The sequence below is a fragment of the Cupressus sempervirens genome, chromosome 7, assembly GCF_028749045.1.
Source record: "Cupressus sempervirens isolate cs-2001-9-10 chromosome 7, ASM2874904v1, whole genome shotgun sequence".
Taxonomy (NCBI): Eukaryota; Viridiplantae; Streptophyta; class Pinopsida; order Cupressales; family Cupressaceae; genus Cupressus; species Cupressus sempervirens.
In genome coordinates, this window is record NC_143124.1 from 767,315,274 (window position 1) to 767,334,535 (window position 19,262).

The 19,262-nt window shown below is 33.9% G+C and overlaps 1 protein-coding gene across 1 annotated transcript in view; it reads right to left on the reverse strand.

Moving 5' to 3' along the window:
• Positions 1-379: 379 nt before the first annotated feature.
• The window catches only part of LOC149549559 (uncharacterized), a 33,615-nt gene continuing 14,732 nt past the window's right edge, over positions 380-19,262 (reverse strand). The window contains exon 6 of the mRNA XM_089794336.1: positions 380-1,072. Within this exon, the coding sequence (XP_089650462.1) occupies positions 380-1,072 (693 nt within the window). The remainder of the gene's footprint in view (positions 1,073-19,262) is intronic.

The window sequence follows — 19,262 nt, forward strand, 5'->3', positions numbered from 1 at the left end:
TTTATGGTGTCATCCTAACATCTTGGACCCATTTGACTATTGTTTTCGCTACTGCTTTACACTTGTGCAAGTTCTCCAGTGACTGCTGATTAGTCAGAGAGGACACATCAACGATTGATGACATTTCACTAATTGACTTTGCTTCAGGGTGGAGGATAGTATTAATGTATTGCACAATGATTTTGAATGTTTCCTTCATCTCTTTCTTGTCTTGTCCATCTTTCCATACTTTGCGCACAATCTTTTTATTGGACGCTTCAAAGAATTCCATGTCCACTTCACGATTCCCTTTTCCTAGATCAACCTTTGTTATTTGGTAGTCTTGAGGAGCCAAGGAATCACACGAGCTTCCATCTGATGGTGTAGCTATCTCTACTGACTAACATCCTGAATTCTTATCAAAATTAATCCTTGCCTCAGTCCTCACCTTCTTTACTTTAGGTGTTTTTCCAAGACACTTATTGACTAAGTCATCAATTGGCATGGATATTGGGACCATGCTCCTCTTATTTTCCATTGATGTCTCTAACCATTTAGGCATAGCCTGATCCTTTTCTGTGACAGGGGAGAATTTGGCTAAGGCGAGGGTACTTTCTTGGCCCTCAGTAGTTGTTGGTGAGCTCTGAGATTTAGGTACATTATCCACCATCGGTGGATCTTTTGCAACCTCTAGATCAACAGTTACAGTACTCTTACTTTTGATGGTTGATGCCTTCTTCATGCTTGAAGGGGTTACCCTCTTGATCTTTGGAGTTGCCTCTTGAACTTGGAGTTGAAGTGGCTTAGGAACCGCTTCAACTTCAACTTCAACCGGACCTGCAACAGGATCAAGAACATCTCGATTAGTTTTCTTTTTGGGAGTCTTTTTACCTTTGTTATTTGAAAACTCCCCAGAAAGATCAGGAGTGGCAACTGCCTTTGATTTTATCCATTTTGTAGTTCTAGCTAATACATATTTAGTACGAGAGTAGACATCATCTTCTTCCCTTCTTCCCCAGTCAATTTTGGGAATGGGCATGCACTCAATCTGATCAATATAGAATGGATCAAGCACCTCCTTAGAATCTTCATCCTTTAGTCCACATGTATCCAATTCCACGTTAAACATAATGATCTATTTAATCGTTAGGTGTGACCACAGTCTCCTCCTCACTTCAAATTCACTAAGGGAATTCGCCCAATAATCTTCTAATTATGGGGTGTGAACTAGGGATACTGCATTCTTAACATTGTTTTTAACAAAGCTAGTATAATCAAAATCTAATCGAGAAATGAAGGGCTTAAAACACAAATGAGATAATGATCCTTTTGCCAACATAGCTTCTTTTAGACTGGGGCATCTATAATGTCCAATCTTAATAGGGAAGAATACTGAAGAAGACCTTTTTGAAATTTGAAAAGACTTTACCATAGAAGAAAATTGCCTACATATCTCAGATAACACTACAGAGTCTAAACAATAACGTGGTAACTTCAAAGGTTCACTAGAAAAGCCACCCACTCTGATATATGTGAATTTGGGAAATTGAATGTAAAAGCAACCATAGATTTGCACAACCTACATAGCTTCTTTTGACATCCTATCATTCTCATGACCTTGGAGTTCAAATACCAATTTCCCTAGAAAGACATCATTTACCTTTCTAAACTCTTTACATAGTGTAGTTTCTTGAAGATCACTATGATACTGGCAAATAGGCATTTCATCAACCCAAGGCACATGTGGAAGATTCTCCCATTCCTTAGATGCTACTAGGATGTAAATTAGATAAGAAGATAGGAAAAATGGGCCAAAGTTGTTAACTGCTATTAAACCCTTATGCAAATTTTCGGCTATCAGGTCGGCCCAATCAATGAACTTACCTCCTTTAACAATTTTCTGTATGAAAAAGTACATCCAAGAATCCTAGTGGAAAGCATGCTCATTCCCCTTAATTCTATTGAGTAGGACAAAAATGTCTATTATTTCCTTTATAAAATGCTCAACAGTTAATGGCTTAGGCAATCTAGAACCCCCTTTTGCAGGTTTTAGAAGCCAGGACTGAGCTACCTTATTATCATACCTACTTTTCCTTTCAGCATATAGATGCTCAGCTTCTTCAAACATCCATGGTTCGTTGGGTTCTTTGTGGGGAATTCTAAAAGCTGAATAGACACTAGTTCTATTGATTTCAACAATCACCTCTCCTGAGACTTTCTTAATGCACTTGGAAGTAGGGTCGTAATGGTTTGCACATTCGATGACGAGTCCTGGGCATGTGATTGCAATAGGAAAAGCAACCGCTTCTAATAACCCTCTATCAACTAACTTCTGGTAAATGGGGCCTAATTGGGTGTTTTTGGTTCTTTCAATAACATCATATAAATTCTTATTTACCAAAAATGTATCACGAATTTCAGGCAATGAACTAAGAAAAAATGGCTTTTCACACTTGGGCATTTTAGGATGGAATAGCGTTATGATTGCTAAGAGTGAAAAGTTTGCAAGATACAAGTTGAATTACCCCAAAACAAAGCAAACACAATTGAAATTGCAAAGGGTTATGATAATGCACTTACAGTTTGACAGAGACACAGCCTGTGATTTGCTCTCCTTACCCAACAGCGCTAGAATTTCTTTGCAAATGGAAAATGAGTGGGAAAAGCTAAAATGAATGCATTTAAGGAATGGTTTACATAGGAAATCATAGGACAAATTTGGCAAGTAAGTGCAATAATTACTTATTCGTGTGACATGCATTGGAAAAGACCCCACAAGTGTTTTACTTTAAATGCCAAATCAAATTCGCACGCTTACTGACATGTTAAGTCATCATGAAATGACAATTTTAGCCTTTTGCCAACTCTTTCTGTATTTGAACACGTACCACCTTAAAGTCCTTAATTTATAATTTTGCATGTCTTGGGAAATGCTATATTGGGACCCACCTTGCCTTCGCTCGAAAATTTGAAACTTGCATGCAAACTATTGTCAGTATGTAAAATTGACACTGAAGCTAAAGTTGAAGTTTTGGTTGATCAGGCTTCAACTTTGATTTCGTCTTCACTAAGGCCGACTTGGGAAAAGAAAGTAGACTTTGACATATGACAGACTAATGCGGGCTCGAACTTGAAGCTGAAGTAAACTGAAACTTCAAGTTCAACTTCAAAGTTAAGGAAGACTTGGGACCGAAACATGCTAGGGCGTGAGAAACATATAAGTGATAATAATCATGATCATCATACTTCATATGGTTTATAAGCTATACATGTTAGGGATGCGTGTGTGTATGTGTATGTGTGTGTGTGTGTGAGAGAGAGAGAGAGAGAGAGAGAGAGAGAGAGAGAGAGAGAGAGAGAGAGAGAGAGAGATGTGTATATATCCATAGATGTGCATATATACACATATTATATATGTAAGTATATACATATGTGGTATGTATGTTAAGTTTAAAAGAATACATGTTTATTTCTTCATAATGTGTATGTATTATGTAGAACTAAAAAAGATGATTTTAGTTCCACATAACAGGTAAGTGCACAAAGATCGAGGACCAAAAAGGGAGTATAAGATGCCACATTTTTTTTCTTTTTCTTTGAAATTATAAATTTATGACCTTCAACAAGAAACTAAAGATCATCATTAGACTCAAAATTTTAAGATGCAACAAGAACAAGTGTTGTATTCTTCGAAATCTAGTTTCTAAAATACTATTATTTTTTGAAAATGGTGGAGTTTAAGGTCCTCAAAAGGGGGGAGTACAAAAAATTATCTTTTTTTTAGTGAAAACCCATAAAATAGTGTGTGGTGTGTTCCCTCTAAAATGTTAACCATTTATTGAATTTTTTTAATCACTCTACTGTGAATTTAGCTAGCACCACACATCTCACATTTTTTGCTAATCTTTTAATGCATATTTTATTTTTTATGACTGTTGCAAGTGGATACATCTAGAAAATGTGAATTTTTCACGTATCCCCAAGAAATCATTGAGAAATAATCATTTTAAATTTTTTTTATAAGAGTGTGTAGAGTAATGTCTAGTATTAAAAAAACTATATTGTTGCAAAATTTGACGGATGATCCAAAATCTAAGCCCAAATTACTACACATTGGTTCTTGAGAAAAAAACATAACAAACATTCAAAGTAAATTAGAGATTAAATTCTTGACATAATTAGAATCCAAAATAAATGATATGGTTAGATAGATAACATAGATATCTACAATATCATGTCATTTGATTTCATCTTTATTGAACCAAGAGTAAAACTAACCAAGGGGTGGGGCACACAAAAAAAGTGATTTTTTTTGGTATATTTTCTAGAAAACATATCTGATACATGTTTGAATCATTCAAGCCTTTGGGTTGGATCTCCAAGAAAAATCCAAGCTAGTGGAATCCAATGTTCAGTAAAGTGTGTATGCAACATAGTGTGCATGGGTTATAGTGTGCACACTATTTAAATGATAAATTTTCCCCAAATTTTATTTAGTGTAAAATGATTTAGGTAGTGCCTATTCACTATAGAATGTACATACTATAGTGTGTACACCGTATAGTGAGAATATGAAATGGATTGAGGGAGGGACAACTTGCTAGTCAATTTCAACACTAGGAATGTACATAAATGTGAACATTTAAGTACAAGTTACAAACACTTCCTTTCTTATGATTTGTTATATTTTATATGTATATACCTCAAAGACGTCTGAGAGTGAATCAATTATGTCTAGTTATCTCACAATCTCTTCAAACATTTCACCCCCATCAAAGAAACATAAACATCAATAACAATGAGTTCAATATATCCAATCACTCAGTAGACATTTCCAACTTGAAACTTAACACATATATCAACTTCTTTCCAAATTGTTACCAAACTATCTCTTACATTATTGACTGTCAGAAAATTTCTAGTTATTACCTAGTGATATCTTAGTTATTACCAAGTTGCAGTAAGTTGTAGATACATGTAAAACAACTTGCAACACAAATAACATCGACACAGTTAACACCAAGATTTTAGTGTGGAAAGGAAAGACCACCCAAGATTGGCAACCCAAAAATTTCACTCTTTTGAAGTGATATTTGTTAGGAGACTACCTTGTCAAAGGTTACACACACTTTGTTAAAGTGACATTCTTAAGGATTTCACCAAAAGATCATCTAGAGCTTATCATTCCCTATGTAGGACTAACAAGAATGACCTGATTTAAAAGACTTACAAAAACCACTAATCAATGTTACCATTAAGATTTCACAGACTTGTTAAGTTCACTTGGTGCTTCCAAGATTATTTTTCTACAATGGTTAAACAATAGCAATTTAAAGTGATCTATTAAGAATAACAACTACCTTTTCTTGGTCAAATCTTTGTTCTTGCTCTTTCTCTGGATTTTACTCACTCGACAAATTCTATCTTCCACAAACTCTGTTTAGTTCACTTGACCCAATACTTCATTCTTCTCCTTCAACAACTTTGCTCTTTACATAATCCTTTAATCATCTCTTTCAACTATATCAACTCTTGAATAACATCATGATGAAATAATCAACCACTTTGAACCAGAAACCTTATAAACTTGTCTTGTTCTCCTCCTAAAAAAGATTTCTCAATGCTTCCAGATCCTTTTATCTTTTTCTACTTAATTAGAATCATTGATCTTAGGTTTACAATTGAATTCTTTCATACAATGAATTTAGACACGTAGAAAATATAACTTTACATAGAACTTTGTGTCCATCTTTATTCTTCTTTGATTTCCTTTGTCAGATCCTTCTTGAATTTTTTCCATCATAGATCTTGTAACAAAATTTGACTCTCACATTATATCTTCTCAAACTTTCCAAATTTCCATCAAAAGTTGACCTCATATTCCAATTTCTCAAACTTAATCAAAATCATTGATCTTAGATTTATAATTGAATTGCTTCATACAATGAATTTAGACACATAGAAAATATAACTTTACATAGAACTTTGTGTCCATCCTTATCCTTCTTCAATTTCCTTTGTCAAAGCCTTCTTGAATTTTCTCCATCGTAGATCTTGAAACAAACTTTGGCTCTCTCATTAGACCCTCAAACTTTCCAAATTTCCATCAAAAGTTGACCTCAGATTCTAATTTCTCAAACTTGTTCACCTGGCTATCACTTGGTAAACATTACATTTACTTAGGAAACATATAAATCGGTTAATACTAACTCACTCGGGAAACACCATGTTCTTTCTTCTCCTTTGTAATCGATTGAGCATATACTATATTCACTTGGTGAATATAGTCTCCCTTCATTAATCTTGGGACTCGGTTAAGCTTGTGATCTCCAATACCTTTCAACAATACATGATTGTGAAATAATCAAACTAATATTACATAATTCTTGTCCAACTCATTCAAGTACCCATTGAATACCTTAGATATCAACTCTAACTTCATCATACTTTCTTCAAATCCTCTTCATCAATCAAATGATATGGTACTTTTCGTAAGGTAGCATCATGTCTAGCCAATTAATACTTTGAAATCAACAAAAATATAGCAATTGATATGAATCTTTTGCATACATTCATAGAACCATGACCTAGCAATATCCCATTATCAATACAATATTAGTCAATCATAACAAGGTTTCCTAGTACCTCTTTTGAATCATTATTATCCATTATGATACATTAGGAACCATTAGAACCCATTATTTTATTCTATATCTCTTAACGTATTCTAAGGGGTATCAACGAGTTTTAATATTTCATTATGTTTTCTAATGCACTCTAAAGGGTCTTAATGGTTCCTAAGGGGTCTTAGGACTACTTATGACCCAATATGAACCTTATTATACATTAGGATTATTTAAGACATAGTAGTGTGTCCTACACCTCTTAATGTGGGAGTATTAATGAGTTCTAATGTGTTTTAATGGGTTCTAATGTGTTCCAGTGGGTTCTAACAAAGAGGTTTTAATGGGCTATGAAGGATTGTAGGACAACTTAGGACCCTCTACAAGCCCTAATAACACTTTAAGGCTTGTTAAGATACATTAGAACCCTAAAGTGTATCCTAGGACCCATTACAACCCCTTATAACACATTAGGGCTCATCAAGACATATTAGAACCCTAAAGTGTATCCTAGAACCCATTACAACCCCTTATAACACATTAGGGCTTGTTAGGACACATTAGAACCCTAAAGTGTATCCTACATTGATTAATGTGTTCTAAGGGGTACTAATGGGTCCTAATGCATCTTAATCAGTCCTATGGGGTTGTAATGGGCCCTAAGGGTTCCTAGGTCAACTTAAGACCCATTACAACCCCTTGGGATACTTTAGAACCCATTAGGGAATATTAGAACATAGTAGCATGTCATATATCCCTTAGATTGTTCTAAGGTGTCTTAATTTGTCCTAATGGGCTGCAATGGGTTCTAAGGGGCCCTTGAACCATTTAAGACATGTTATGACTCCCTACGATAACTTAGGACCACTTAGATCTAATTAGTGAGTCCTACAATGTTTAATATTTTCTAAGGGGTCATAATATGTTATAATTTGCATTCAATTATTAGTTATACTTTGCCTTTAATATTTTGGGGTCATAATGGGTTATAAACTCTCTCTCTCTCTCTCTCTCTCTCTCTCTCTCTCTCTCTCTCTCTCTCTCTCTCTCTCTACATCTCTCCTTCCTTCTCACCTTCCTCCCTCTTCCTCCCCCCTTCTCATTATCTCTATCTTTCCACCATCCCTCCCTCTCCCCCCCCTCCTTGAATCTCTCTCTAATTCTATACATTTGAACCCATATAAATGAACATTCAATCCTTTTCCCTCCTATGTAAGAGCAATACCCCCCCACTCTCCCTCTCTCTCAAAATTATTAAAACCACTCAAAATCTAGAATCTTTAACTCCTATGAAGTTGAAACAACTTGCAAACATCCTAAAAGAATATGCATAAATATCAACTTAAGATACTACACTATTACATTATATGTATGGTCCTGGTGTTGCAATTGACTTTGCAAGGCTTGTTGAATTTTACTTTCCTATTTAGAAGGTTTTTATTTTTTACATAGTTGTATACATTTAGGAAATTTACATAGGGAATACACACTACAATGCACATGTACTGTAGGACAGACATGCCATGGTTTAAATTGGCTTAGGAAGTCCAAGTCATAATGCATGCATACACTATAACGTACACACATTTGATTACATGTTTTGGGTGAAAAAAGAAAGTAGAAATTTCTTGGTCCCTCATTAAGTTATGTACTTACCCTAATGAATATACATTATGTAGAACATGTTGAATTGTGATTTTATTTTTGCAGAATGTGTGCAGGTTATTTAGCATGACATAGGAGCCCATGCACATAATGAATTGGTAAGATGCTTGGGAAATGACCTTAAGGTTTGAAAGATCATTTTCCCTCCATTTTTGTTCCTTCACATATTTTTTTAATCTTCCAAGATAATTTCTCAACTTTGTCATTATTAGGATGACAAATGATCAAGTGGGTATCTCTAAGATTGCCACCATACTCTCACATGTCTTCTCATATTCCTAACTATAAAATTTATTCTATTTTTGGATAACAGTAGTATAGTGAACTTTAATTTCATTTATGGGTGTCTTTACAATCCTTAAAGACATGTATGGCTACCCTTTTTCTAAGAACTTTTGATTTTCTTGACCAAATGAAAAATACATTATAAATTACTATTCTACACTTGATTCTATGCATTTTTTTTAATAAAAAAAGTTTGTATTTTCAACCATTTTGATGCAAGTTATGCCCAATGGACAAACATGTACCTAATTTTTAGGATGTGGTCACCTCCAAAAATCATTAAAAAATCTCAATAGAAAGTTATAGAAAATTATAAAACTCCTAGATCTCACTCTTACCTATCATCATACCAAAGAGTTTTGTAAAATGCCAAATCTAACTATATCTTTTGTGAAGTGCATGCAAATATTATGTTATACTTTTATGAAGATAAATCAAGAACATGTTTTTATGCGTGATGGGTTTGACCCTCTTAATATAATTAATTTGTAAAAATATTTAGTAAGTTAGAAATAATATTCATAGTGCTACAATTCTTATTGTTTACATATCTTTTAGTTTTGAGTGCATAACCCTCAAATTTCTCTTTAAAGTTTAGGTTTACCTAATTTTAGAGAAAAAGTGACCAGTTATACCCCCTTTTGCACATCATCTTGGCACACTTTCCAAATGATAAGAACCATAGGATGAAGAATTTAAATATTTTGATTGAAAAAAGGAAAGAAATGATAATTCCGATAGTATGATAATGTACACTATCTACACTATCTTAGAACATTGTCAATTCTTCCATACTAAGGAATTTTGGAGATCTTAAGGAAATACATGGAGAATGAAGGTCAAAAAAATCCTACATCATTTTTTATTAGGGGGATATAAAATGGGTGCTTAAAACCACTATTTAGAATATGGAAAAAGGGAATATGACAAGGATCAAGTTTTTTTTTTTTTTTTTGAAAAATAGAAGAGGAGAATGAAGATTTTTGAAAGGTTAGGGGCAATTAGAAATGAAATCTAAACAACCCATATATAAAAAATGGGCTATGAAGTAAAAAATATAGTGTAGTCACATTGTCTAAGATGATAAATTCACAACTATTATAAATGAGGGCACACATAATTCTAGGTGGTTGAGGGGAGAACCAGGAAAAATAATAGTAGAGAGTGAAATTTGAGAGAATCTCATATCTTTATTTACACATTTGTACTTATAGGTCTTGAGGATTCCAATAAAGGAGAAGAAAAAATTCTCATGGTGGAAGATGATGCTACTAGAGAAGCATTCAAAGAGGAGGACCAGATGAAGATGTTAGTATAATCACTCAAATTTAGAGACTCTCTTGGAGAAGAATAGTAGGATAGTGCAACCTTAGAGGAGTATTAAAAGAAGGTAGTGCCAAAATATTTTTTTACAAGTTCCCAAATTGTTCCATTAAAGCTTGAGATTTTATAATGGATGCCCTATACAAGGAATTAAAAGAGAAAAGTGGAGGATTAATGTGGGAACACAAGGATTTAAAATGGACTCCAAATAAGTATGATCTATATATGAGACTACAATGGTGATGGTGGAAATCACAAAGGAGTTGTACATAGATGAATTCAAGTGTTATAAGAAAGTGACACAAAAGAACATAATAGGTATAATGTTGCAAGTGAATATATTCAAGGAGTTTAATAAAGATGAGTAGAAGAAATTATGAGTATAGGCAGAAAAAGAAGGATACAAGAATAAAGCTATGTGTGGCTTGTTTTAATATAATTCTATAGATGAAAAAATTACACAAAAGATAATATAGAAAATAGATAAGGATGAAGAAAGATGATGCTAGTAAATGCATCATATTTCACTAACTAAAATTATACAAGATATGATACAAGTACATGTAACAAGGAAGTAGGATATAATATTGATACTAGAACCTCTACAATGTTACAAATGATAACAATAAGAAATGATGAAATGATTTAACAAGATGATAAATATTGTAAAGTTTAATAGATTGAATTGGTAGAGACTGAATTTATAAATAATTACTAATGCAATATAAGTCTGATATGATTTTAGTTTTCTTCATGTAGGAACTATTGTGATAATGTATGGAGTTATATATGTATATGAAAATAAAACTATATCAAATATTCTTATGCCTATGTTCAACAAAATATTTTGAATATATTCCTTTTATGATTCTAAAGATTGAGATAATTCATTTCCATTTTGATTGATGATTTCCCAAACCTTCTGATTGAGTATAAGTATGAATGTGGGGAGACATGCCTACATAGGGTCATGACCCTACGTGGCTTATGCCATGTAGAGTCATGACTCTACGTAGTCATGCCTAAACTACCCAACGGTAATAAGGATTGACATAACATATGAAACAATGCATAGTATATATTGTGTTTGGCATAACACAAATCAAAACACAATATTCGTTCATATTTCCACCAAAATATATAATAGAATAATCAGTATTAAGACAAATGATAAAGTTGATGATTATATAAATATATAAATATATATATGTGTGTGTGTGTGTGTGTGTGTGTGTGTGTGTGTGTGTGTACATTTATACACACACACACATATGTGTGTGTGTGTGTGCGTGTGTGTTTGTATAAATAGATATACAATCATAATTTAGCCTATTATGAAGGTTATCATAGACTGTATTTACTTATATAGTTTGCTTCAATTTACTACAAGGCTAACATCCTCAACACTCCCTCTTTAGAAAGAAGGGAATTGAAGTAGATGTAATGCAAGAGTAAACACCACTTTAAATGTGGTATATTAAGTTATGGTGTTTGAAAAAATCCAACTCAAAGAACCATGATGGTTATCAAGGTGTCTACCAAAATTTGGCTCAAAGAACCATGATAACACTTTGCTCCAACACATTTGGTGTTAGGAGATATATCAACTATTGATGAGGTTTCCACCTTACAATAGTGACCTTACACATATGAAAGATCATCACCTTTCATAACACAAGTTTGCAAACACCTAATTTTTGGTTATTCATTCATATATATATATATATATATATATATATATATATAAAACTTTACAAATGTATTTAAAAATTTGTCATACCAAGTTTACCTTTGAAGTACTCTATTTTCATCTTTGCAAGAGGCTTGGTGAAAATGTCTACATTTTTCTCATTGGTGTTGATGTAAATCAACTTAATAAAAACTCTGTCAACCATGTCTCTTATGTAATGGTAAGGAGTCTTGATGTGTTTTGATCGATTGTGGAAGACAATATTTGCAGAAAGTTTGATGCAGCTTTGGTTATCACAAAGAATCATTGTGGGTCTTAGTTGCTTTCCAAAGAGTCCAAATAATAACTTTCTCATCCATACTGCTTCACAAGCTCCCATGGAGGCTACCACATATTCAGCTTTGGTGGAACTCAAGGCAGCTATAGTTTGTTTTCTATTGAATTAGGATATCATTGCTGATCCAAGATTGAAGCAACACCATATAATACTCTTGTGGTTTATGGAACAACCATCCCAATCATAATCAATATATCCTTCAAGTTTAATCTCAACATTTTTTTAATTTCAAACCAAGACAAATAATGCCACGAAGATATCTCAATATATGTTTAGTAGCCAATAAATGAATCTTCTTTGGTTCACACATGAAATGACTTAAAACACTAGTATCATAGCATATATCAAGTCTATTATGTAGGGCCCATTTGCCGTTGCACCAAAAACCATGACTGTTAGTGAACATGGAACACCACATAATTAACCACCTATGGGCAAGGGAGCGCGTCGCATCACCCAACAATCTCCCCCTCGACGAGCATACCAGGTGCTTACACGGGTCGGGAAGGCACCGGGGAGATTTGAACCCATGACCAAGCCAAAACTAGGCTCTGATACCAATTGTAGGGCCCATTTTCCGTTGCACCAAAAACCATGACTGTTAGTGAACATGGAACACCACATAATTAACCACCTGTGGGCAGGGGAGCGCGTCGCATCACCCAACATATTATTTATTAGATACATAAGTGATCCAATGATCTATATATAGAGAGTGGAGTCATGATGCAAGGAGAAATGAAAAACTAGGGCCAAAGACACACCCAACTATCCAACCACCTCACTCAGTAAGCATAATGGAAGAAAAACATAGAAAACAACAAGGGGAGAGAGAACAAATACTTTTTATTGATTCATCAAATGTTTAACATACATGCCCAGTTGTAAGGCCTTTTGGATTACAACCAAATACAAAATATATATCACTAAGTTCTAAATTCAGCTTTAAACTCTCAACATTTTTAGTAGCTCCTCGTCCTCTAAGTTCTACCTTAAACTAAAACAAATACCTCTACTTATACTTGAGAAAATGACTTACAGAAGATTCTAGAACATTACATCAAAGAAAGGTTGACCTCAAAATGGTCAAGACTCATCCCTAGAAAAGATCCTAGCATTACTTTCATGATCTAAATTAAATACAAGAGCCAACTCCAATTAAGGACCAAAATATAGACAACTCGGTCAAAGAAGGACCCGAGCATCAACAACATAGGTTCACTCGGTGAATGAAGAAATGCTCAGTCAACACAAGAACAACTTAGTTCACACTTGATGGAACACGATCACCATAGGAACAACTTGGTTCATACTAATGAAACTCGGTCACCAAAGGACAACTCAGTTCATACTGAAGAGCTCATCAAGGTCTGAAAGAACTTGGTCAAGACTATCAGAGTGAACAAAAGTGTAGGATAAAAGGCAACCCAAGATGCTCCTGCATTAGACAACCAAGGTTGAAGAAATGATTCTCCTAAATCATGCAAGTGTCATAACCTGAGCTAAATCTAACTTCGATTGAGAAATCCATGTAGCATCTTCAATTGGTCTACTCTTCCATTTCACCAAATACTCATAGTATTATTTTCCTCTTGTGCTCTTACCAACTCTCTAATCTAATACTTGTTCAACCTCTTCAATCTGCTTCTTAGGATAATCATCTGATACAACAAGTTCATCATCTTACTCATGATACTTATGCAAATTAGTAATATTAAATATAAGAGATATATCCATGTCATTAGGTAACTCAACTTCATAAGCATTTCCATTGTCAAAATTCCTCAATATGTTACAAGGTCCAAACTTCCTCATCTTCAACTTACTGTATGTTCCAACAAGAAATCTACTTTTCTTCAAATGAACCATCACCTCATCACCAAATTCAAAAAAAATGATGTCTTTTAGACTTATCAACAGTTTCATACTTCTGATTACTTTGTTCCAACCTCAACTTCACTTCCTTATTCAAAGACTCCATAAAATCAAAAAATTCTTCCCATACAACACTTCTCTTTTCTTCACCAACAACATCCCTCAAATCTAATATTCCTCTAGGCCACATTCAAGTAACAATCTCAAAAGGTGTTTTCCTTGTACTCCTATTCACATTATTATTATAGGCAAATTCAACATGTGCCAATACTAGCTCCCAATTACTTGGTCTATATCCAACTAAACATCTCAACAAATTACCCAAGCTTCTATTCACATCCTTTGTTTTTCCATCTGTTTGTGGATGGAATGTAAAACTAAACTTCAACTCACTGTCCATCTTCTTCCACAAATTTCTTCAAAAATAACCAACAAATTTACTGTCTCTATCAGAAATAATACTTCTTGGCAATCCATTCAATCTAACAATCTCTTTGAAGAAAATTTTAGCAACATGCTCAGCATATGATGTCTTCTTACATGGTACAAAATGTGACATCATAGAAAATATATCCTCAACAACAAATATGGAATCATACCCCTTTACTGTCTTAGGTAATCCAAGAACCAAAATCCATACTGATGTCACTCCAAGGTTTCTCAAGAACAGAAACATGTGTATACAAACTAGTATTTTGACTTAATTCTTTTACAACTTGACAAACTCCACAAATCCTTACAAAATTTTGAACATCCTTATACATTTGTGGCCAATAATATTTATCCTTCAGGAGACTCAATGTCTTATCAATTCTAAAATGTCCAACCAATCCACCATAATGTTTTTCCTTAATCAAATTAACTCTCATAACACTTCTTGGTATACACAAATAATTTTCTTTGAACAACATACCTTCTTGAATGAAATACTCATCATAATTTCTCATGTGATTTGATAGATTTGGTGCTCTACGCTCTCTCCATGCCTCAAAAAAGTGAGGGTCAGTATCATACAACTCTTTCATTTCATCAAAACCAAGAACTTCAACCTTCATCTCGGTCAATAAAAAACATTTTCTGCTCAATGCATCTGCAACTTGGTTAGTAACTCCACTTTTATGCTTAATCTCAAATGTGAAACTCTGCAAGTACTCAACCCACTTCACATGTCTTTGATTCAATTTATGTTGACTTCCTAAGTACTGTAAAGCTTTAAGATCAATATACAACACAAACTCCTTAGAAATCAAATAATGTCTCCACTTCTTCAAAGCTTGAATAATAGCATAAAACTCTTGATCATATACATAATAGTTCCTTTTAGCATCATTCAACATTTCACTAAAGAAAGCAACATGTTTACCTTCTTGACTCAATACAACTCCTATTGCAATGCCACTTGCATCACATTCAACTTGAAATACCTCATTGAAATCAGGCAAAGCCAATACAAGTAACTCAACAACCTTTTGTTTCAAAGTCACAAAACTCTTATTCGCTCCATGTGTCCACTTGAAACCCTTTTCATCTGCTCTCATTGTCTCAGTCAAACCATTACAAATAGAATTGAAATTCTTGATAAACTTCTTGTAAAAACTAGCCAGATCATGAAATGATCTTACCTCACCCACATTCTCAGGTGTAGGCCATTCCAAAATTACTTTAACCTTCTTAGGATCCATTCTCAAACCTCAACTAAAATAAAAAATCCAAAATACTCAATCTCCTCTTGCATAAAGGAACACTTTTTCAAGTTAATCATCAAATTTTCCTCTTTCAATCTCTACAATATTTTCCTAACATGCTCAAGATTTCTTCCTCAGTCTTACTAAATATTAGAATATCATAATAAACAATCACAAACTTACCCAAAAATCTCTTGTGAAATTCATTCATCAACCTCATGAAAGTACTAGGTGCATTAGTCAAACCAAAAGTCATTACCAACCATTCATACAAACCATCTTTTTTCTTGAAAGAAGTCTTCAAGTCATCACCTTCTCTGATTTTGATATGATGATAACCACTATTCAAATCAATCTTGGTAAAGATACTTTGCTCCACTCAAACAATCCATTATATCATCCATCCTCGGCATAGGAAATCTATATTTCACTATGATTTTGTTAATAGCTCTGGAATTAGTACACATTCTCCATTCTCTATTCTTCTTAGGTACTAATACTATGGGTACAACACATGGACTCACACTTTCTCTTACCAAACCTTTTTGCAATAGCTCATGCACTTGTTTATTAAGTTCTTCATTCTCTATAGGTGTCAATTTGTATGATGCTTTATTTGGTAAACTAGCTCCAGAAATTAGGTCCATACAACAAATTATACTCCTTATTGGTGATAAACCATCAGGTATATCTTCTACAACAATATCTTTATACACATTCAACAATTTTTCAATTTGCACTAGCACTCAATCAATACTACCAGTTTTTGTTGGCACTCGGTTTCCACTATCTGTTACTCAGTTACCACTAGGGTCTTCCACTCAATTTCCACTATCTATCACTCAATTATAACTAGCACAACTCGGTCTCCTAGGAATTATGGAAAAAAAAACTTGACTCTTCTTCACTTCTTTTTCAAATTTCTTTCCATTAACCATGCAAATTCTCACAGTAGTACAATTAACCTCATTTGGAATTTCAATCAAAGGAAACGATATTTATTTCCTCCCATTCATCCAAAGAGTATATTAATTCAATCTTCCATCATGTATATCATATCTATCATATTGCAAAGGTCTACCCAGAAAAATATGACAACAATCCATAGGCATAATATCACATAGAACTTCATCAAAATAATGTCCAATCTTGAACTTCACAATGCATTGTTCACTTACCAATATCTAATGATAATCTTTGATCCATGAAACATGATAAGGTTTAGGATGCTTTAGCCTTTGCAACTACAACTTTATAACCAATTCTTTTGATGCCAAATTTATTGAACTTCCATTGTCAATGATCACCTTGCAACATTTTTCAGCCATCTTACATTTGATCTTTAAAAGAATTCTCCTTAGAATAGGTTCCTCATCACTTCCCTTATTACATAAAGTTCTTCTCACCATTAGATTTTCTCCAACCTGAGGTCCATTCGGTGAACCCTTAAAGTTTTCTTGAATAACAACATTTCTGTTACCTTGTTCATTATTAGAGGATCTATACTCAAATGATCTATGCCCTTCTTTGCTACATCTAAAACAATTACCATGAAAACCACCTCTAGAATAAGAGTTATCTGTTCCTTAGTAAGAACTAGGACCTCCTCAATAAGAATTATTACCTTTCCACTTGGTCTTGCCTTTGTCATCAATTTTCCAGTTAGATTTTCCCTTATCTTATACAATATTGTTAGATCTACCACCTTCTCCATAAGATCTACCTTTGCCTCTTTGGAATCTTCCACCTCTACCTCTTTGTCTTTGTTCATGCTTCTTTGTCAAGATCTCCTCAACCTTCAAGGCATATTGGTACGCTTCTTCCACACTTTCCAATTTCACAAAACTTATTTCATCTTGAATTCCAGATCTCAATTCATTTAGATACCTTGCAATTTTTAGAAAATCATCATCCACATGTCTAGATCCGATGTCTAATCTATATAATTCCTCAATATACTCCTTCACAATCATGTCCCTTTGTTTCAAATTTTTCATTTTTATCGACAAGCTAACTTGGTAATCAGTAGGAAGGAACTTGTTCTTCACCTTGTTCACCATTTTCAGCCAAGTCCTGATCTTCTCCTTTTCTCTCCCTTGTCTATCAGTTTGTAAATGCTCCCACCATAGTGAGGCATGACCTTTCAACTAGTAACTCCAATTTTCACCTTCCTATTGTCAAGAGTGTTTTAAAACTCAAATAAATTCTCCATATTAGAGATCCAATCTAACACAACATTGGTATCCAATTTTCTATCATAAGGAACAACTTCTACAATAGGCTTTGAATGTGCCCTAGACAATACTCTCAACAAACTCTCGTCATCTTGATCTTTTTTCAGGTTTTGGATTAGGATTTGGTGCTATAGGTTCATCATCACTTACATCATTAAGATGTTCTCCTCTCATCTAGAATGTCTCCACAACATCTAATTTGGATACAATTTGTCTCATTGTATCCAATATGGCATTTTCAACATTTTCTCTACCCCAAACCATCTTTATAATCAGGTTTCTGCAAGATCATAACCCTTTGCAAGTTATAGGTCAAATCCTTAGATCTTCCAACCCTACATCCAAATTCACTTAGTGTTCTATAGGATCCAATCTCCACAAGGATGAACCTTAGCTTTGATACCACCCGACACAAGGAGTGATGAACAACTAGGGCCAAAAGCACACCCAACTGTCCAACCACCTCACCAAGTAAACACAATGGAAGAAAAATATATAAAACAACACCAAGGGGAGAGAGAATTTTATTTATTTATTGATTCATCAAATTTTTAGCATACATGCCGAGTTGTAAGGCCTTCTAGGTTATGACCAGATACAAAATATATATCACTAAGTTCTATATATAGCTTCAAAATCTTAACATCTGCTCTAGCTCCCCATTCTCTAAGTTCTACCTTAAAAATAAACCAAATACCTCTACTTATACTTGTCAAAATGGCTTATAGAAGATTCTAGAACATTACATCAAAGAAAGGCCAGCCTCAAAATGGTCAATACTCATTCGTAGAAAAGATCCTATCATTAAATTCATGATCTTAATTAAATACAAGAGTCATCTCCAACTAAGGACCAAAACATAGACAACTCAGTCAAAGAAGGACCTGAGCATCAACAACATAGCTTCACTTGGTAGAATGAAGAAATGCTCCATCAACACAATAAAAACCTGGTTCACACTTGAGGAACTTGGTCACCATAGGAACAACTCAGTTCATACAAATGAAACTCGATCACCAAAGGACAACTTGATTCATATTGAAGAGATTGACAAGGTTTGAAAGAACTCGGTCAACACTATCATAATGAGTAAAAGTATAGGATAAATGGAAACCTAGGATGCTCCTGCATTAGGTCAATAGACTCTAAATCCACAACTTCTTCTTTTGGTTTGTATATATTTTTTTCCATCGGAGTTGCTAGAGGTTTGTTGTCCATCATTCCAAATCTAGACAATATGTCCTGAGTGTACTTCCCTTGATTTAGAAAAATATAATCTTTCTTTTGACATACTTCTAGACCCAAATAATAGTGTAGTAGGCCTAGATCCTTCATTTCAAATTCAACTATAAGATCTTATTTGCATTTTTCAATTAAGTTATCTTCACCTGTTATCAATAGACCATCAACATATAAAACAAGTATTAACATGTCATCATTAGAAATTTTGAAGTATATGTTAGGATCAACTCCATTCTTTGAGTATCCTAGTTTGGTGGGGTAGCTATCTATCCTTTCATACCAAGCTTGAGGTGCTTGTTTGAGGCCATAAAGAGATTTATTGAG